This window comes from Leptonotus elevatus, chromosome 12 (genome assembly GCF_054856555.1).
Source record: "Leptonotus elevatus isolate MCC_2025b chromosome 12, RoL_Lele_1.0, whole genome shotgun sequence".
NCBI classification, from domain to species: Eukaryota; Metazoa; Chordata; class Actinopteri; order Syngnathiformes; family Syngnathidae; genus Leptonotus; species Leptonotus elevatus.
The window spans coordinates 10,814,176-10,835,812 of record NC_141250.1 but is presented as its reverse complement, the minus strand read 5'-3'; the positions used below and the strand labels follow the sequence as shown (position 1 = coordinate 10,835,812).

The window sequence follows — 21,637 nt, the reverse complement described above, 5'->3', positions numbered from 1 at the left end:
TTCAGTTGCTTCACGAAATAAGGTTTATGTAGTGATACTGATAGAAGAGCGACCTCGTGTGGTGTTTGTGAATAGACGGCCGACGACTACATACTTTATAGAGCTTTAAAAACTATTCAAATAAGAGGTTTTGCATTTTCATAATCATTCTCACAAAAACATAAACAACACAATTTAAGGTAAGGATATTACGTACTGCTGTACTGTATTTTGACTAGGAACGTATGTTCATACGGAAGTATAGTCTCGGAGTATGTTCAACCCGGAAGCCAAAAACGGGAATGCTAACTAACTAGCGGTATAGCAAAAACGAGCCCCACCGGTTTTCTGTCACGGCGGGTCACTTCAAGTTAACTAAGTTGTCTTAAATGCCACAAAACTGCATGACAGCGTCCGCGTTGTTTTCGTGCGACCGAGTTGACGGCACTTCACGCGGCTGATGCAGCAAAAATGAGAGGAAGGTGAGTCAGAAGTATTCGGCCGCCTGGTTAACAACGACGAGTTAACGCTAGTTAGCTTTCTGATAGCATTTGGTATGCTAAAGCCGCAAAGAAGGCTGTAGCTATCAATCACCATTATAATGGATGGTTTGTTTTCTCATATTAAACTCAAGGCGTTTAACCTAGTCAATGATTGCTCGTTTGATCCACGTCGAATTGATCAAATTGAGTGTTCGGTCAACGTGAAATGACAGTTGGGTTAGCACTAGCGTATATTGACCCTTGTCAGCGACTACAGTACTGTGCTGTCATCAAATACTTTTAAGTACAAAGTAGTTGGGTGTGCCTCTAGTTGTTTTCATCAACGACGCTCATCATGGGCGTTAACTTCTGTAGATAAACGTGTATAACACTGTCGTAGAGCTCAGTATGATCACCTCACCCACACATATACAGATAAATGGGGAGAATTAAGTCGTTGTTAATAATATATATATGTATATGTATATATATATATATATATATATCACGTCACTTTTACAAAAGAGTTCTTTGATTACGTGGAATTGTCATGCAGTATTTTATTTTTTTAGTTGTACAGATTATACGGTGGTGAATGATTCTAAATGTTTTAGCTTGGTCACATTTATCACTAAAATGTGGCGTTTCAACAAGGATATTTAGACTTTTTGTATCCATCAGCTCAGGGTTCCTGCAGATCCTTAAAATTTATTAAAAGGCTCAGAATCAAATCATCCAATGAATAATTATGGCAACTTATGACAGGTGTCAATTATGGCATAATATAAAATGGAATCAAAAAGTCTTTAATATTTAGCTTGCTTTAATTGTAGGAACTCTGCAGCAACATTTATGTTAGCATTTGCCGCCAAAACAAATCAAGAGTTAGTAATTTGCTAGCTTAACTGATGTCTTGTAAATATAAGACGAATCTCGATTTAATGGACTGATTTGAGGACATGCTCATCCATTTAGAGCTTATTGGGTATAACATTAAGGTAAAAAAAATATCCTGGGCTAAAAAAAACTCCCAACATAATTATTGTTTTGTAAATTGTATCGTAAACAATTGTAAATAATTGTATGTATTTATTTTGTATTCAAATTTACCTTGTTGGTGCTTTGAGGGAGGATAATGCTGTGAATCTGGTCGTGTTTATGAGCAAAGATCTTAGCGCTTTTTTTGGTCACCTCTGTTACAATTTGATACCATAGATAAGAGCTTTACATAAAAGAAGAAAATGCATGGTTGAGAGTACACATACTCGCTTGGGTAATTGCAGCAGCCATTTGGTATAAATATGTGAATACAACATGGTCCTTTAAATTACCTAACTATTGCGGATGCCAAGCTAACCTTGATGCTCCATTATGTCTAAAGGAACGAGGGGTGTGAATTGCCTAGTACCTGGCGATTCGATTCGTATCACGATTCATACGTCACGTTTCGATTCGATACCGATTCATCCCGATACGAATCTATAAAAAAAAATTATACTCAAATTTAGAAAATACGAATCAGTAAACTTGTACATGTACACTGTAAGATTTGTATGAAAATGTATTTACAGGCTTATAACTGAGCCACTGCATTTAACAAACAGGTTGCAGTCTGTTTCATGTTTGAACAGCACTGAAATAAAATATTAAGGCTTAATGTTCCATTAATATAACATTCTTCCATGCTTAACGTGTGAATCCTAGCCCTAAGTAAGATGTTTTGTTGAGTATTCCCATTAAAAAAAAGATGTTTAAAAATCGATTCGGCCGCTTATCGAATCGATTCGAGAATTGCGCGCTGTAATATCGCGATAAATTGCCGAATCGATTTTTTCTAACACCCCTAAAAGAAACCCTCTCCACATGGCTCATGCCTAATTGACACGCTTTTTATCCTGCTCTCGTCTACTGTCTTAAGCCTTTTTTGCTATGATGAGAGAGCAGCGCAAGTTTGAAACACACGACCAGTCTGTCTGTTGATGGCACCACAGCGCCGTTAACTGGCATTGAGGTGAATTGCGGCCAATTTTGGAACTACGAGACAGATTTCCGTTGTCTGTTTTGCTCATGTGCGGTGCTCTCTGTATTTTCAGATTGTTGTTGTTGTGACTAAGCTCTGTGTTACCATGGAGAAGCAGTGGCGGCTGTGGGGCTCAGTGGAGCGTTGTACCCTCACTTTAGTCTCCTGGTCCTGGGGCGCCTGCCGAGTCTCCCTGCTGGCTCTGATCCTTACCTTCCACCTATACGGCGGTTTCATCCTCCTGGCTCTCATCCTCGTCTCCGTGGCAGGCATCCTTTACAAATTCCAAGATGCGCTTCTCTACTTCCCCGACCAGCCGTCGTCGTCGCGCCTCTACGTTCCCGTGCCGACGGGAATCCCACACGAGAGTGTGTACATCCGCACGAAAGATGGCGTGAAGCTCAACCTTATCCTGCTGCGCTACACGGGCGGGGACACGCCTCCCGGAGTCGCGCCCGCCAATCAGAGCAGCCCCACGCCCTCGGCGCCGCCCACCATTCTCTACTTCCACGGCAACGCGGGCAATATCGGCCACAGGGTGCCCAATGCGCTGCTGATGCTGGTCAACCTGAAAGCCAACGTGGTGCTGGTGGACTACCGTGGCTACGGGAAGAGCGAGGGCGAGGCCTGCGAGGAGGGCCTCTACCTGGACGCCGAGGCCACGCTGGACTACGTGATGACCCGGCCCGATTTGGACAAAACCAAAGTGATATTGTTCGGCCGCTCGCTGGGGGGCGCCGTGGTCATCCGCTTGGCGGCGGCCAACCCGCACCGCGTGGCGGCCATCATGGTGGAAAACACCTTCCTCAGCATCCCGCACATGGCGACGACGCTCTTCTCCTTCCTGCCCATGCGCCTGCTGCCCCTGTGGTGCTACAGGAATCAGTTCCTGTCCTACCGGCAGGTGGCGCTGTGCCGCATGCCCTCGCTGTTCATCTCCGGCCTGTCGGACCAGCTCATACCGCCCGTCATGATGAAGCAACTGTACGAAATGTCGCCGTCACGGACTAAACGCCTGGCCATCTTCCCCGAGGGCACGCACAACGACACGTGGCAGTGCCAGGGCTACTTCCCCGCCTTGGAGCAGTTTGTGAGCGACCTGCTCAAGAGCCACGCCCACGAGGAGCTCGTGCAGACATCTTCGAGTGTCACCATCATCTGAGGGAACTTTTTGACTCTTATTTCATTTTACTCACAATCTGTCAATGAAATTTTGTTCAGGGAAGGGAAACATTACTCTTTTTCTTGTGTTTCAGCCATGAATGCATGCATGTGTGACTCTTAATACAGTGCCTCCCAACCTTTATTGAGCCAAGGCATATATTTTTCATTTGAATACCAAAATGTCACAAAACGTTTGATGCACTGGTTAATTATGTATCGGTACCTTCTGCCATCGAGTAGAGGATCATTTAATTACTCTGCTTGTCAGACAGAAAAACAACGATACCTTATTTGTCGTAAATAAATATTTGGAACCAATTAAGTGAAAAGTGGATCATTTCAAGCGGCACACAAATGTGCTGCGGCACACTGGTTGGCAATCACTATCTTAATTGAGGTCACTTGTGAAAGATGATGACGTAATCCGTGGTCGCGTGATTATGGAGCGACACAGATTCGAGTTGCAACGACATGGCAGCTCTTTGGTCCACCCCATAAGACTTGAAGTCTGTCACACTAGGGCTGAACGATTCATCTTTTTTTCTTTTAATCGTAATTGCGATTCCAGACAACGTGATCGTCACAGCTTTGTTTTTTTTCTTGCAGTTCTCCTAACTGACCCAGAATCTGTTGTATTGACTATCTCACACATGAAGGCAGTCTCCTTTCTCTCCCGCCAAACTCACCAATCAGCTGAACTCACTCCAAAAAACAGATATGAATTATAAGGTCAAACATATTAAATATATTAAGTATTTATAATATCAGTTGTTTGCATTTTTCTCTAAATCAGTGGTTCTTAACCTTGTTGAAGGTACTGAACCCCACCAGTTTCCTATGTGCAATTGAGCATTCACTGAGCCCTTATTTATTGAAAAAATTACCCCCATCCTCCCCAGATTCAACACATGGGTATAGAATTGAGTGTTTACTGATGAACTAAATGAACAGGGAGAGTAGCCTTTTCATCAAATCAGGCTCTTTTCACCTTGTTCTTGTATTCCTCATCTCCATGCAGTTTAAGGAAATGTTCCATTAGGTTTGCTAGCTAGCTAGTTGTGCTGGACTAGAACTGCTCAACTTGGCATTGCAAATCATGCCGTTAAGATTGCTCAACTCTATATTTATAGAGCACTTTAAAACAACCACCAATTTTTCTTAAGAGACCAGATACAAAGAAAACAGCAGAGGCCCCAATATTGAACCCTGTAGAACACCACATGTTCCGTTATAAATGTGAATTCATATTGCACATATTTGAGCATTTGCCATAGCATGATGATGATTACATTAATAAAGAGATCACATGACGTTTATTTGGATTATTATTATTTTTTACCCCAATTTAGCTTTGCTAAAGGACATAATTTATTAAATGTATTTCATTCGGAGAATACATTTAGATTCTTTCTGCCTCTTTAACAGGAAATATTTACTTTTTACATTTAAATAACTTGATAACTTAAATGATGTATATCTTTTTTTAACACTAATGCTTATATCACCAAAGGTACCATTACGAATTATGCATTTGAGGCCATATTGCTCAGTTTCCATGTGAAACAAATTTGAAAAACAATTGACATGCAATCTTACATTTATGTACTCAACTTTATTTAATCAAGCACTTTAAAAACAATCAAACAAACAATGTGGCTGCACACTACGTACTGTACATGGAGTAGAATGAACATGTACATTAGTATAAAATTTAAAATGTTTGGTTGAAATCTAAATGGATTTTTACTTACAGTATTACACGTACTTGACGTGTATGATGTGATTGAATTACTTTTACAAAACAAGAAAACTTCCTTCCTCACACAACCTCTTTAGTGTCCTTACATTATTAGAATAATATCTTTTAATAGTATGATATTTGTAAATGTTAATGTACATAGCCTGATGCTTGATTTAAAAAAAAGTGAATTGAGTTGAAATCACAATTAATTTTTTTCCTGAAATCGTTCAGCCCTATGTAACACAAAAGTATGCACATTCATGTAAATACAATTTCATTCTTTCATGAGCATCCAATTGTTATGATTGATATTTTTAGTTTTTTTTCTTGAAACATACACTTGCTTTTCTAAAATAAAAGTACTATTCTTGAATAATTAAAGGCATACTTGACTCATTGAGTTATTTTCGGCAGCAAAAAGTTCATATTTTGTCCAGAATCACTTTGGTAACTTCATTATATTACATGTACAATTAATACCTTAAAATATTATTTTTTTAACGTTTTCTGTCAATTGAAGATGACATAACCTGTGCTGAGGAAGCGGGTAACGACCAATCATGGCTCAGTTTGCTGACCAAAGCCAGAAAACAGGTGAGCCATGATTGGTCGTTACCTACTTCCTCAGCACAGGAGATGTCATCATCAGTCAACAGCAAGTGGAAAATTTGGTTTTAAAGATATTAATTGTGCATGGAAAATAATAAAGTTATCAAATTCATTCTGGACAAAATATTAAGTTTTTACTGCTGAAATGGCTCAATGTGTCAAGATTCCCTTTAAAGTCTTTGTCCTGAAAACACGCAACATCAGGACTATTCTCTTTTTTTTTTCTCAACCTAATGTTTCTTTTTTTTGTTTATCGCAGCATCACATCATTTTAATTTGTTTTCAGTGTGGCCCTAATACTCCGTAAAATAGCATCTTTCCTTCTTGGAATGGAATAAAAGCTCTCTCTTTTGAGTGCCAGAATGATTTTTTTTTTTAAAGCCTAATCCTCAAAGATTTTTGTTATTGTGGTGTTTGTCAGAAGTCTATCCAACCATTGGAATAACAATAGGAAGCCAGTCTATGCTGGAGGAGTGTGTATATTGAGCCCCCCCTCCCCCCACCATCACCACCCAAACATACATTTGGACGCATGCGTAATGTAGCCTATCAAGTCTCCTATGAGTTAGTATTTATAACCTTAAACTGGCATTATTTTCCACTCATCTTTTAGGATCTCGTCACCCTCCCACAACGTGCCAAAATGGCTGCACTCCTTTGGAGGGCTGTTAATGAGCTAATTAACCTTTCCCCGATGTTTTCCAAGGGTGTCCGGCGGAGTTTGATGATTAAAAACCCCGTTGTCTGCTCCCGCTTTCAAAGTGCAGAACAACGAAACCGTTTGAGTGCACAGCGGAGCTCTTCAGCCATATTTGGTACTACTGTTTGTAAAGCCGACGCATGGCGAGGAAAAGAGCTGCTAAGAATGTAATTACTAGTGTGCAATCAGTGTGTGAGCTTGTATTTATTTGCTCATCTTGCATCATAAAATGAGATTTTTTTCTGTTCTCTCTGACACATGTTCACACTGCACTTAATGCAGCACATTTGGTTGTTTTTCTTTCAGCTTGAGAGCTCACCTTTGCGGTTACTATGCGTTTTTGCTTTTCGCAGATTTTGAGAATTGGGGGTTCTATCCAAGTCATGCGTGTTGTTACAGCTGCAAAGCCAGTTTGAATGTGTTTGTTTTTATGAATAAATGAGTCATTATTGACTGATGGAACTGTTCAGGAGTGCAAGTGTGTGCGTGTTGCTTTCAGGAGCTGGCATGTGATTGTTTTCTGTAACTTGCACTGTGTTGACTTTTTGTATTAAGACTTGACAAAGAGAAATTTCCTAAGCAGACATTTGAATGATTCATCTTCAGCTTGAAGAAGTCAACGAATGACCATCTTTTTCCCCACTTTCACCATTTCTGGATTTTTATCCACTCGTCGCTTTTGTAAGCACATATTTTCACTTTGTGTATTCTGTGCTGTAACATGCAATAAAATGGATACATGAAACATTGCCATGTTTTCAAATTGATGAAATTATTCATGTAAGATCATTTTGTTTAGATGTCGATGCCACTTCACTTTTTATGTTCAGAGAACTTTGTCGCTTTCATGTTTCTGCTCAATGTTTCAATTTGTTATTTCCTCTTTTTTTTGGGCGGTTTTCCCATATTATTAGAGTTAAATGAGTGTAGTATTGAGATGAGCTTTTTCTTGTAGCCTCATGCAAAAATCTCAAAAGCTTATAGCGTCCTCTGTAAAAATTTATGCTGCAGTAATATTCAATTACATTTTAGGAGAATTTAGCAAAATTGTTACCAAAAAGTAGCAACACAATGACAATAAATGAGCAATGTTATGACAAAAAGTATTTTACAAAAATAATTATTGTTACAAAAAAGTTGAAATTTAACAAGAACAAAGCTGAAATGTTAGAAAAGACAAGTAGGAATTTTAAAAAATGACGGAATTATAAGAGATGTTAAAAGGGAAAGAAATTAATTTTGTGTTAATGTAAAAAAAAAAAATGCGAGCAGTAATGTTTCAACCAAGTTAATTAATGAGAATAATGTAATTTTAAGAGACTGTCACTAATGTTAAGAAGCTCTAATTTTCCGTTCATATGGGCATAATTTGATCATATTGTTTAATATATATATATATATATATATATATATATATATATATGATTTTTGTTTTTAATTTAATACATATTTTGCTGGCATCAAGCTGAAACCTCATAAGTCATATTTTGGTAATTTTATTTTTTTTCACAAATCTATACTGGTATTATTATTATTAGTTTTTTTGTTTTTGTTTTTACAAATTATTGACCCATCTACAGTAAAGTGTTGAAAATGGCTTTCTTTATTTGATGATGCAATGTTGAACAAACATGTTGTTTGTTGGTGTCTCCTGAAGAGTGACGATTTTGGTGGTGTAGGTTTCAGCCTAGGCGCCAGCAATATATAATGTTGCAATTTTATGACAATATAATTTAATTTATAATTTAATAAGAGAATAAATAACGCTGTTACGCTGTAAATTAGGATATTATTTTAAATAAATCTTAATTTTATGAATATAATGTAATGGTTAATGTTTCAAAACTTAAGAGAATTATGAAAACTATGTTGTAATACTGTATTACATAGAGTACCTTCAGATACGGAATAACAATAACAAACAATGACATGCTAACAGTTAGGATCGATTGTTGCGGTAAAAAAAAGCAACAGATGATTGAACATAAAATGTGCAACAACAAATTTAGACTGATAATATAACAATACTCACAGGCATATATTTTATATGTTCTATAAAAAGTGATTAATAAAACAGAATCTTGGAGAGTTTCAGTAGTGGTGGTAGATGTCTATTCTTTTTCGTTTGTGTTTACATGACTGTAGTATACTGCCTCTTGGTGGTAACCCGAAACCCTAACCCTAACACCAGAAGGAGCAGCACAATGAATTGGATTGCAGCATTAAATCATGATACACAAACTGTTTAATTATTTACATTCGATTTAGTCACATTTTTACTCTGTGCTCATATACAATGTTAAGGACCGATATTTTTCCTGCAACAAATTAATGGCATTTCCACTTATTTCAGTCCGTTGACTTAACACAATGTAAAAAGTGGAAATGTATTATTTTATAAGAGCCTAATGAGCACTGTTTGAGGTCGGGGCCAGTTGAGGCAGGAAGTTGATGTGGTTAGCCAAGCAGAACAAGGACGGGAAGCGTCTCTCTCGCTCTCTCTCTCTCTCTTTTTTTTTTTGTTTACTGTATTCATTAGACTGGAGGCCGCTGGAGAACGAATGTGAAACCAAATATCATCAGCCCTCAGGAATTGGCTTCCAATGCCAGCGTGAGTGAGCTTGACAATGGCGGTTGGCTCGCATTTGGATCCCGGGATGGGCCAGAAGGCTGTTGAGGTCCGATGGCTGTCCTGGCTTGTCCTCCTGCTCACGTTGGCGGCCATCACCTCGTCTTCTCTGTCAGTGCTCTCCTTGTACCAGCTGGTGGTCCTCAGAGCTGAGGTGGAGGGCCTGAAGTCCGAGGCGTGTCGCAGGAGGGAAGAGAGTCATGGAGAGCAGGTCTTAAGATTTTTTTTAAATATGTATTCCTTTTGTTGACTCTCTTTTATCTGTCGGTCCCCTTTCAAATAAAATAATAGGAGGTGTCTTTTTGTGCTTGGCAGGTGTTATAGCCATTGCTATTGCTGTCTTTTTCTCTCTCTCTCTCTCTCTCTCTCTCTCTCTCTCTCTCTCTCTCTCTCTCTCTCTCTCTCTCTCTCTCTCTCTCTCTCTCTCTCTCTCTCTCTCTCTCTCTCTCTCTCTCTCTTTCTCTCTCTCTTTCTCTATAAATATATATATAGCCGCCATGTGCTGCATGACTTGGCTGCCGAACTGGACACATAAATAAATAAATAAATAAATAAATAAATAAATAAATAAATAAATAAATACGCAAATAAATACGCAACAAAAAGAAGACATGCACACTCGCTTCTTACATTTAGTTTTCCTTTTCTGTGTTCAGGATGTAAATGATGAGAGAAGCAACCAGACAGATCCTCAATATACATTCACTTCAATGAGGAGGAGGAAGAGGATGGTCTCTGGAACGGACACATCAGGTGAAACACAAGATCTTGAGAAAAAAAAAGAGAAATTGTGTGTCAAAAAATGTCACCGGACATTTCACATGCGCTTATTATTGTCCCCACAGTTTCACAATCTTGTCTCCAGTTGTTGGCGAACAAGAGCAGGAAAATCTTCACGAAAGGTAAAGAAAAAGAGTGTAACCTCTGAAATAGAAGACATTTTAAAGTCAGCTCTGCACGCAATCAGTCTAAACATTTTAATTTTTCTTCTTTTTTTTTTGCCTTTTTGTCAAGAGTCACAATGTATAGACTTTAGAGTATAAGAGCTCTGCTCAGAATTTACTTTGTGTGCGTTTTTATTTTCTTGTTTTTCCCCCTTTTGTCATATTAAAAAAAAACTTATTTTACAGCAGGTTATCTGTATTATACTGCCCCCAGGTGGCCAAGACACGCACAACAGAAGGAGCAGCACAATGTTAGTCGAATTGAAGCAAAAAATCTGGCCTTAAAAAAAAATAATGTATGTGATCAATGTCGTTTTTTAAAAAGTATAATATAATAGAAAAACAAAAAGCAGATTAAAAGCATTTTCATTTATTTGTGACAAGCACAACCACTGTATGGATACAATGTGTAACTCAAGACACTGTACATTGAATACCTTATAAAACATTAGCCTTCAGTTTTTCAAATCCGTTTTTGTGCAAACATGTTCGCCTGAACACCTCAATCAAGGGTCACCAACCTTTTTGAAACTGAGAGGTACTTTTTGACTACATATTAATGCAAGGGGCTACCAGTTTGATACACACATCCCAAATCCCAATTTTGTTTAAATTGCCTTTAATCATGCTATTACATTATTCATAATTAATGGTAGTCAATAATGTGAAGAAAGTAATCGTGTTAATAATTTCTCACAATAATTAGGAAACACCAATATGCATTTAAAAAATATATATCTACCAGCATTTACATTTTTAAATAAAAAATCACTGGTTAGATACTCTATTAGCACAATATTAATTATGATAAATGTGTCTTCTTACATCAGATATTGCGCTGGAGCCATACACGGGCATTCCCTGGCAGACTGGCCTGAGGAGAGGGTCTTCGCTGGAGGCTGTAGGAGACAACATCCTGGTCCGAGAGGAGGGCTTTTACTTTGTCTACAGTCAGGTTAGTAGCGCATACCAGTGTTATTCCTTAGTTTTACCACAAGGAGACGCTGCTGGCCTGCATTGCAAGCCGATGGACTTTGCGGATGAGGAGAGCAGTTCCGCAGTCAGTGCAGAAAACGGTCTATGCAAATGAGGCATGCTTGTAAAATGAATATTTAATGATTCATCATTGTTAATGCATGATAAAACCCAGGTAATCGACCAAGCTCATACGGTGAACACTTCATTATTTGCACCAATCTAATGTAATAAAAGTGTTCTGTCATTTTTTTTTTTAAATCTCTATAAAGATACTAACTAATTTTTTATTGACACTTTCGCAGATATATATATAGTTTTATGTGGTGATGGGTGAGTACCAGTAGTACCAGATAAATTATATTTATAGTACAAAGTAGTAGCTCTCCAGCACTGAAAACTACAAACAACGAGGAATGCATTGTAGCCAAACACAAAAACGTCAGAATATTTTTTTATCTGACCTACTGGTCATCCTCTGGATTCTCGTTTGCATTTTTCACTACATCATTCTAATGGGGACTGCTAATATTTAGGTTAACTGAGCTGAATGGTGATGACAAATAAAGGAATCAATTAGCCTTTCTTGCTTCTCAACTATTTTGTTAGGGTACATAAGACAAAGACGTCATGGGGAAAACGATTTAAACATTTTATCCTGAGAAATTCACTTGAAGTAACTGATCAAATTGATTAATCACTTGGCCTTACCATGGCAATAAACATATATGTCATCTTGTTTGTACTGTCTTTATACATGCTTTGTTGCCAATGCCTGTTACTGTATGTTTACCCTTTCCTCATGCACAGGTGTACTACATGGACAGCAGGTTTGCAATGGGCCACGTGGTGATCCGCAGGAAGAGGACAGTGGTGGGCGACGAGGCCCAGTATGTGGTCCTGTTCCGCTGCATCCAGAGCATGGACAGCGTGTACCCTTACAACACATGTTACACAGGAGGTGCGTTATTATTATTTACTATGTGCTTTGTACACCGTCTTTACAGCAGCAGTGCGTCGCGTGCTAAGCAGCGAATAGCAATGCCAGTTCAAGGTGTTGAAGTGTGCTGACATTCCCCTTAGGTGTCGTTAAGCTGGAAGTCGGTGACCAGTTGGAGCTGCTGATCCCCAGGTCTACTGCCAATGTGTCCCTGGATGGAGATGCCACCTTCGTTGGCGCTGTCAAGTTGGTTTAAAGCCTCTCGCCTTAAATGAGGGCAGAGGGAGCTGTAATTCTGGTGACCTTTAAATGCGATAAGAGGCATTTTGACATTGTATGAACGTTGACGATTGTTTTATGATGTAGTATCTTTTCTTTTTTTTTACCATTCTCTTTAATTCATAAGATATAATGTCACTCAATTTAAAATATAAAATGAGAGAGCTAGCTAGATAGCTAGCTAGATAGCTAGCTAGCTAGATAGATAGATAGCTAGCTAGCTAGATAGATAGATAGATAGATAGATAGATAGATAGATAGATAGATAGATAGATAGATAGATAGATAGATAGATAGATAGATAGATAGATAGATAGATAGATAGATAGATAGATAGATAGATAGATAGATAGATAGATAGATAGATAGATAGATAGATTAAAAAAAAAACGTTTAGCTAGCTCATTGTAGCATGCATATTAGGATATGCAATGTGGGTAATGCTGGCATTTCATTTGTCCATTGGTGCTACCTTATAATAAAATGTAATCCGTCACGCACGCCATCATCAATTACACTCATCATGCTATATATATATAAGAGATATTGATGAAATATCAATTAACAATAATAATAATTATTATTATTACTAGGATGGGCGAGTAACGATTCCGGGTATCAGTACTCACCTTACTGGGCCATAAGGCCATACTGGCCTTATTTGAAGGTATCGGTAATCATGGAGGCTACGGATACCAGCTACCGATACCAATGGGGGAAAAAATAGAACATTAAGTAAGTCCTCCTTGGCGCTACTGTGCTGGAGATCGCCGAATCATCGTCAGAAAGAAAGGTTTTTGTTTAATAATAATAATAATTAATATTATTATAATAAAATTATTTTTAATTAATTAATTTTCATTAATTTACATCAGTTCATCACATATTCATAGTATCAAATTAATAAAATAAATACTACTAATCAGAAACTTGTTTTAATGATTTTAACTTTCATTCAATTTGAATGCACTGATACATGTATTCTGCCTGACACACACTCTATTAAAAGGCCCCCTGCATCAACTCGACTTGTATCCAAACGAGCACAAAGTTCGACAAAGCGCAGTGGGCGGTCGCCTCACGAAGGCGTCGTGGCCTGGGAGTCATGACTCCATTTGGCAAATTGAGAGACTTGTGGTGTGAAGGAGGTGTGGGAGAAGAAAGTCAAAAATAGAAGGCACAGGAAGAGCAATTCCAAATGGCCTTAATGGATAAAATGGAGACAGAGTTGCAACCATTAGCGGAAAGAGGACTGTGATGCTGTAAGGCTGAAGACAAGGCCCGGGGGGGGTCAGAAGCCATTCTTCATGAAATGCTAAGAAGGAAGCGCTTTCAGAGTAGAAGCGTTCGTCCCCTTTGGAGGCAAAATGTGTCAAACATGATATAAAAATGCCCCGACCCACCCCTCTTTCGGTTCGCCTTTGTGTGATTCCATGGCGACAGCTGGCATGTTTGGCGGAAGCTCATGTCATTGTGGACTCGACATACAAAAGAGAAATCAGCATCTGACCGGGGAATCAGGAAATGAGACCTGCTGAGTACACATGCTGACACCGACTATGCATTGAAAAAAACACAACACAAACACAAAGGTTTTTATTGTTACTGAAAACGAATGAAATAAAACATAGCATAAAAAAAAATCCTGTTAAAGTAAGTAAAAATAACAGTTTCAAAATAACAATAACTGAAACGGCATTATCTGTTTACTGTTTCCTGTAAGGGAAATCGGTCCAATTAATTATTAAATCAATAATTGTAAATCATCAATTTAATAATCAATTGGCTCAATAATTAAAGGAGACTCAAATTTAATATTTAAATTACATTTGGATCAGAACCTCAGAGCACCACATCTGTTTTTGATAGTTTTATCAGGACAACAGATGAGAACCTCGTTGAATCAGTCATTAAAATGAAGGCTGTGCCCTTTTTATGAATTAGTGAGTTCTTTGTTCAGTTTAGAGGTTACTATAAATTGATGAAACAAGGTTTTGATTTTCGTGCACGTTTATTTTCTAACATATGTGGGAAAATCTATTCGTAACTTAAAAGACGCAAAACTCTAACTACTGTGATAGGCAATACAACAAGAACTAATCAAACCAACATGGGACCCACATTTAACCTAATTGTTTAACCCAATTGGAGGCCCCAATTTGTACAATCTGGTTAATGTCTGCAAAGTTGCACTTACAAATGGTCTGGTGTTGGTCCGAGACGCTGAATAGCCTGGATTGGAGGGTCGCCAAGCCGTTGTTTGAAGAAGAAGATGAAGAGAGAGAGAGAAAGAGTCCGGCTGGGCAGCTGAGCCTCACGGCGAGGGAAGGTCGACCTGTTGGCTGCGGAGAGACCTTTTCGGTTGGGGCCTCAGAGCACCGCTGTTAGCGCTGCGATCCGTTTAGCCTTTGCAGGGACCCAAAAGCAGTGTGTTTCACTGCGCCTGTCGCCAAAAGCGATGGCTTCCGTGAGTTTGTCGCATGTGACGTGGTCTTATATATATATATGCAATTATTATTATTTTTTTTACAAACCCACTATTCAAACTAAACATAGCTGAATTTGCAAAGCAAAAGTCAGTACCAAAAAGATAAATAAAACTACCCCCCCCCCAAAAAACATTCAAAGCTATTAAAACCTTGACATGCACATACACTTAAGTTGTGGTATTGTCGAGCTATATTATTCATATCAGCCATATCAAAAAGGCACAATCTAATGTGACCCAAGACCTAGATTTAAAATTAAAGTGGTAGAGTGATAATGTTGACTTTTAAATGCTTTTCGAAGCTAATATACAATAAAATCTATGGTTTAAATTAAATTAATATTATTGGTCAATGTCTAAGCCAAGTAACGCATGTGTTTCGATGAAGTAACATATTTCTACTGCAAAAGCAGCTGGAGCAGATTTATTTCATTTTTATTTATTTTTACACCACTCTAGACACTCACACTCTTTTTATTGATTAAAAGGTGGCCGTCAACAGCAGTAGCGACAAGGATGTGCTCATGCTGGAGTAACAGATTTTTTCCGAGATGATATCAAGCTCCATAATATCACACCACTCTCATAACTACAGTTAGCGAAGACGTGCTCATGCTCGGTAGCACAAATATGCGCATGCGCAGCTGTCAAAGGTAAGCTACTCGAAATGTCAAAAACTCGTGGCTGCATTAATTAAAATACTTTACTGTTTTTAATTAGTCGTCAATATTTAACGCAACAGTAGGCGTTTAGTGGTTTGCTAACGTTGCTGTAAAGTTTCAGGCAAATGCATTTGAAAGGTTGTGATTAGCGTCTCTGGCTAACATTAGCGCCAGTGCTAGAGCTAACACTCGGGTCACCCTTGGAACAAGAAATGTATTCTACTTCGTACAAGGAAGGTATTCTTTCTGGGACTCGTTTTTACATATTTTTGCTAAGATACAACAATCACCTTAGGACAGACCTTACACAACACAACAGGTGTCGTGACTGGTCCACTTACATGGTCACTCACTAAAGTAGATGACTGATAATTGTCATGGCAATGGCAGAGATATTATTGTCCTTATTAGTGAGCCACAACATACGAGGTGTGCTGTCTGGTCTGGCAATATTTTAGACGATATGCAATTTCTACACTTGCTATTGCTTTAAAGTTTGAGGAAAACACCGTAAAAGTTAGCAACTATAGTTCAGTAGCCCTGTCAGTTGTATAACAGACAGATACAATTAATGTTAACCTCAAATTTACTAAAACGACACTGCTTCACTGTGCATACATGTATGACATGTTTGTTCCATGTACATACTCGTATTTGGGGATTACTTGGATAGTAAATCATGCCGATCCAGAGCTCTCCAGTCGGCAGCATCGGCATTTGGGTTTAACATTTAAGGATGGCCTGAGGATTTAATCGAGCGACAAAACTGGATGTTGTGAGCTTGCCGTTCGGTAAAATTTTCAACCGATCCAGCCTGAGACGACGCTAATTATTTTTGATATGGAGCGGGAGCCGAGTGAGGGGTTTTATTTGTTTTTAACAGCGTTATTAATCTCTTCTCCGCCTGAATATAAGCTGATCTATAATTCAGACGGTTGAGCCTCGTCTTGGAATTAACTCATGTTGTAAACTGCGGCCCTATTTGCACGGGAGGAAATTAAAAGTTCAGCGCTTCATGTGTGTTGCATGTTTCAACTTTGCATCCTTTTCATTCTCAGAGGAAATGTTGACACTGAAAAACAAGTCAATATATACAGTGGTGCCTTGACTTAGACGTTTAATTCGTTCCACTATTGTATCTCAAAACAATATTATATCAAATCATCATTCCCCATTGAAATTCATGAAAATGCAAATAAACCGTTCCAGCTCCCCGACAAAAATATTCAAACTTTTTTTTTCAAACAGAAAAATAGCCCTCAACAGTATTCATAATCCAATAGAGTCTACAGTATTAAACAGTTTAATTGACATTATGATTTCATGCTTTAATTAAACTTGCCTCCTTGAGGTGTGTGAACCTTGGCCACAAGGGGGCAGTATAATACAGACATGTACTGTAAATAATACACAAAGTTTTAAGAAGAAGGTCTCTATACAATTTACTGAATACAGTAAGTAATTGTAGTCAGGGTTTTTTTTTTAGGGGTGGGTGGGGCGGAAATCACATATTCACATTTTTTTGCACTCTTTCTGTTAGGCCCTAAAATGCCACAAGGTGGAGCCAAAGCGACGTCTAATAGGAAAGTATTATCGGATGTCAAGTAAGTATTGTTGAAGTGAGCCACTTGACTGAGATGTAGTCTGAAATTATTTTAAAGTGCTTTGGGATTGTAGTTTGTGGTGCAGTATATTTACAGTTTAAATGATAAAACTAGGCAAATATATATATATATGGACTGTGGGAGTTGAGTGGGGGGTGCTATTTGCAGCCTGGCTTCCTTAGTTTACTGTAGTGTGGCCATCATTGGACTTTATAAAAAGTGAAATGGTTTCTCATTGTCCCCTGCAGGAGATGAATGAGAGCCACTTGTCAAGCTCTCCATCTTGCACTTTACTCTGTTTTATGGCTCCAGGATGGAGCTCTGACAGACCACACACTTTAAGGCTGAGGGAGTCTGCCCCTGTAAATATTTACTGCATCGCATCCGATGCCCTCCAACTTTATCCTTACTCATGAAAATAACAGCACTCTGTCTTTCTGGTGCACTTTTTAAAAGTTGGTTTATTTTCCCATTGGCAATATACGGAAACACGCAGACAACAAAAAGTTCATGTCAGTCATTAAAAAACTTCACAATTTGAAATTTGAACAGAAAGAGCAACTTTATCCGGAAGGAACATTCACAGAGAAAAAGGATGTTAAAGGGACATATATATTGGAAAATTGACTTTTTAATTGCTTGTATGCAAACAGGTCTCTGGAGTTCCTGCACTCTTGTCAAGTGGGAAATTACGCACCCAGGTAAATCTTTTGTTATGTGCTTTTTTTTGGTAAAACTTGTCTCCATTCATTCATGCATTCCACCCTACTGTTATGCAACAGAGGTGCTTCTTAACTTGCAAACTCTCCTCACTCAGACACAGAGTTTCTCCACCCATGTCATGACCAACTTAGCTGGGGGAAGATCCAGAGCCACTTTGAGGCGGCTGTCTGACACACGTGTTTGTACAACTGTCCAGTGACAAAACGGGTGAGTAGCAACCCAGTTAACTTCAAAGCGCAGATTGGGACATTGGGAAGGGGTTAGGGCCCCGGTCATGTAGCACTGTAATCTACAGATAGCAGTGGAGGGAAACTCAAGAGAGGGAAGGTCAAGGCAACGAGGGTCGGCAACAGTATATCAATCCACAAAATTGTGCTGGATAATCTTACATGGAGGCGTAGCCATCAATCTGTCAATGAGCCAGTGATCAGGAGAGTCTTATATAGGTGTGGCTGACTGGCAGAGTGTAGGGCTAAAAACACTGGGAGAGCACAACGACGACTAATGGCATCGAATTGTGACACAGTCAGACTAAACTGACTGAAACACTATCATGCAGAGGTCTAATTTTGTGCACCTCCACATCCCACCCCCACCCATTGTGCCACTTACATGCACTGCTGCCTCCACAAGCGGGTATACAGTCACTTGCATGAGACAAAAATGACATAATTTTAGCAAGATAACACATAGGGTGTTCAACGTTTTCTGTAGTTTATTTATTTTATTTTTTAATTTTTTAATGACAACATGTCATTAATCCAGGTGTGTCTGGCCATTGTCACCATGGTTACTGAGGTCAGGCACACCTGGATTTATCAGCTTGTCCGCTCATGAGAGACAGGAAATGAGGGCGTGGTATTGAGTTCAGGAAGTAGTGAATTTGTGCAAAGAGCCCATTACAACTGTCCTGTAATTGTCACTTGATCAATACACTCTGCAATGCCCCCTGGAGGTTTGTAGGTTTATAGTTTATGATTGTACTTTTTTTTTTTTTAATCTAGTACCAATGAGTGAGGCTGATTTTTTTTCCTTCTTTAATCACATTTCATAGGTTGATTCTCCTCCTCCATTTTTACTATGTCCTTGCCTTTGGCTATGTTTGTTTTACTGATGACCAACAGACACAGTTAGGGAGTAGGAATGGAGAAGGGTCTTAAGGGGATTAGAGTAGTGGGCAAGGGAGGCTAATGTGGTGGTGGTTTGGTCTGGTCTTGTATTTTGTCCTCTGCACATCTGCTCCTCACTGCTCTTTTATTTGCCCTTTCTGTTTTAACTACACGCTTTCCCTTTCACTCTATTGTTTGACCGTTTGTTTGACTCGCCTCCCACCCTCTGTCTCACACACGCACACACATTGAATTGGCCTGTGTCACGCATTGCCACCAAGCACTGGCGAGATTTGATCCTCCTCCTCTTTCATATCTACAAAGGAGTTTCAGGCCACCGCTGTAAAGAATAAAAGCCGTAAAATTAGTATATAATGAGAGAGCAGGGCGAGATTCAGGAAAAAAAAAACGACGGCAAGCATGGCTGGTTGCAGAACACAGTGAAGGCAGCATGCATGGAAGTAACCTAACATGCTGAGAGAAACGTCGGCTAAGCAAAGTTGACATACTAAAAGTCATTCTATATGACAGAATAAAGCCTATATGATAAAATAAGAGTGACTAGACAAACGAAGACAGGCACATAGCAACTGATCACATTATCATCATCATATGGAACATAGTAACTGCATAAAACTGCGGCAAATGTGGCTAAAACATCATCATCACATAATCATTATATAGGACATAGTAACTGCATAAAACTTGGCAAACTAAGATTAGCTAATATGACTAAAACATCATCACATTATTATAAAGGACATAGTAACTGCATAAGCACAATGCATCCATAACACAATGACGCAATGGCCCGAATAAGCAGAATAACTCATCATAAAGGACATAATAACCGCATAAGCATATCACATCTATAACAGAATGACCCCATGACCCAAACCAAAACGCAGTCATAACAACCAGCCACCGTTTAAGGCGCCTCTGACGAACACCCCAAAAATTCTCGCTAGCTTTTCCTGATATATTTTTTTCATCTTTTGCTGAAGCCTGGTGGTTTTATGCTTTCACTGACGGCTATTTTTAGCTTTTTGTAATTTCCTCCACCTTGTCTAAGGCCTCCAGGTCCAGCTGAAGAAAAGCATCCCCAAAGAATGTGGTAAAGAGACACAAATGTGTAAAGTTTGTCTTCTCTCTGGACTTTAAAATAACCCCCTCCCCTCTTTGGTTCACCCAGAGTGGCACACTCCCCACCCCTACCCACTACCAACCACCTCCCCACCCCTCACTCCCTTCTCTCTGAGTCTCTCTGATGGGATGTCAGTAGAGGATTGGAGCTCATGAGAGTGGATGTTGGAGGGAGCTGCAGAGTTTTTATTCACACTCACCGCATGTCAAAGTGTTTTTTGTGCTGAGGCCTCTCGGATGTTACCGCTTATCGGAAAGGAGCTCATCAAGAACTGAAGGATGCCTTCACTTTGAGGTTGGTTTGTGTTTGTTTATTGTATGTTTGTTAATATTCATTTGGCCTTATTGCTATAATTAAAGTAGTAAAGCTATTACATTACGTCCTCTCACTTGCCAATGAAGGAATGTTTTTAAGTGTCCATCGTCTACCAACTGGTCCTTTTCTCCCTCTTTGTCTCACTCAGTCTTACGAGCTGTTGTTTGCCTTGAGATACTGCTGGTAGCATAAAAAAAAAAAAAAGAAAGAAAAAAAAAAGCAAACCAGGTTTTCATTGTGCACACAAACACTACAAAAAGCCTGCGAGGCTGTCTATGAATGCCACCTGGGGAAATTATCCCACTCTCAGAGGACCTCGTCAGTCTGCGCTTGTATGATGCTGTGTAAGGAGACGCACAAGAAACAAGACAAGTGATGTAATGTGAGGAAGTAGAAACAAAACATGGGGCCGATAGGAAAAAGGGTCTGTGTTCTTTACGGTGTTGGAGAAGAACATAACTCTGGCTGTGTGTCACCACACCAAACTCTGCTTTTGTTTCACGGGAGCTCACAGATGGGCTCATTCAGACAGCAGGCCGACACACACAAGTGTTTGCACACAAGTGTGTGTGTGGGGTGGCTTAACACTTCTGTAGCTAAACACACAGTGGCCACATTAGGTTCACCTGCTCAATCTAATGAAATACAACTTGGCTGAGGTAAATACAGTAAATTCACATTACTTTATGTAATTCTAGCTAACAGGCATGCTTATTATTGCGGTTGTATTTTACATGAGTGCAGAATTGCGCAACATCACACTGAAAACTGCTTCTAATAGTCATATAGTATAATATCTTACAAGTTGTTTAGCTGCAGGGCAACACAAGTTGATAATAATAGCTTATAGCTAATTAAATTCATCTTCTCAAGAAACATTCAAAATAATTTTAATATAGAAATTAGGTAGGAATTGGCCTTCTGCAAAGTGGTTTAAAATTAAAAATAACAATTAACAAATAAATAATAATAACAATAATAGTAACTAATAAATAATTAAAATACAAATAAAATTTAAAATAAAAAAATAACTACTACAATTAATGAACATTTCTACACTATGATAATGCTGCATTGAGGAAGGTGGGAAGTCATATTTATCCCACTCGGATTGTCTCACTTCCGACCTC

The 21,637-nt window shown here is 38.9% G+C and overlaps 3 protein-coding genes across 4 annotated transcripts in view; all 3 read left to right on the top strand.

The window, feature by feature from the left end:
• The first annotated feature begins 283 nt into the window (after positions 1-283).
• Positions 284-7,444, top strand: abhd13 (abhydrolase domain containing 13). Its single transcript, XM_086092004.1, has 2 exons — positions 284-461; positions 2,555-7,444. Exon 2 carries the CDS (start codon positions 2,588-2,590, stop codon positions 3,641-3,643), a length of 1,056 nt encoding a protein of 351 aa, XP_085948130.1. The 5' UTR covers positions 284-461; positions 2,555-2,587; the 3' UTR covers positions 3,644-7,444.
• A 1,806-nt stretch (positions 7,445-9,250) lies between these two features.
• tnfsf13b (TNF superfamily member 13b) lies at positions 9,251-12,867 on the top strand. The gene is made up of 6 exons (XM_086091406.1): positions 9,251-9,535; positions 9,981-10,077; positions 10,170-10,226; positions 11,099-11,223; positions 12,054-12,204; positions 12,327-12,867. Exons 1-6 carry the CDS (start codon positions 9,323-9,325, stop codon positions 12,437-12,439), a joined length of 756 nt encoding a protein of 251 aa, XP_085947532.1. The 5' UTR covers positions 9,251-9,322; the 3' UTR covers positions 12,440-12,867.
• A 2,576-nt stretch (positions 12,868-15,443) lies between these two features.
• The window catches only part of myo16 (myosin XVI), a 119,558-nt gene continuing 113,364 nt past the window's right edge, over positions 15,444-21,637 (top strand). The window contains exons 1-4 of one of the 2 annotated variants that reach the window (XM_086091568.1): positions 15,444-15,603; positions 17,153-17,216; positions 17,870-17,917; positions 18,034-18,146. The gene's annotated coding sequence lies outside the window, so the exon portion shown is untranslated. Of the gene's footprint in view, positions 15,604-17,152; positions 17,217-17,869; positions 17,918-18,033; positions 18,147-20,339; positions 20,487-21,637 lie in introns of those variants that run through there. The other variant, XM_086091569.1, reaches the window with a different exon arrangement.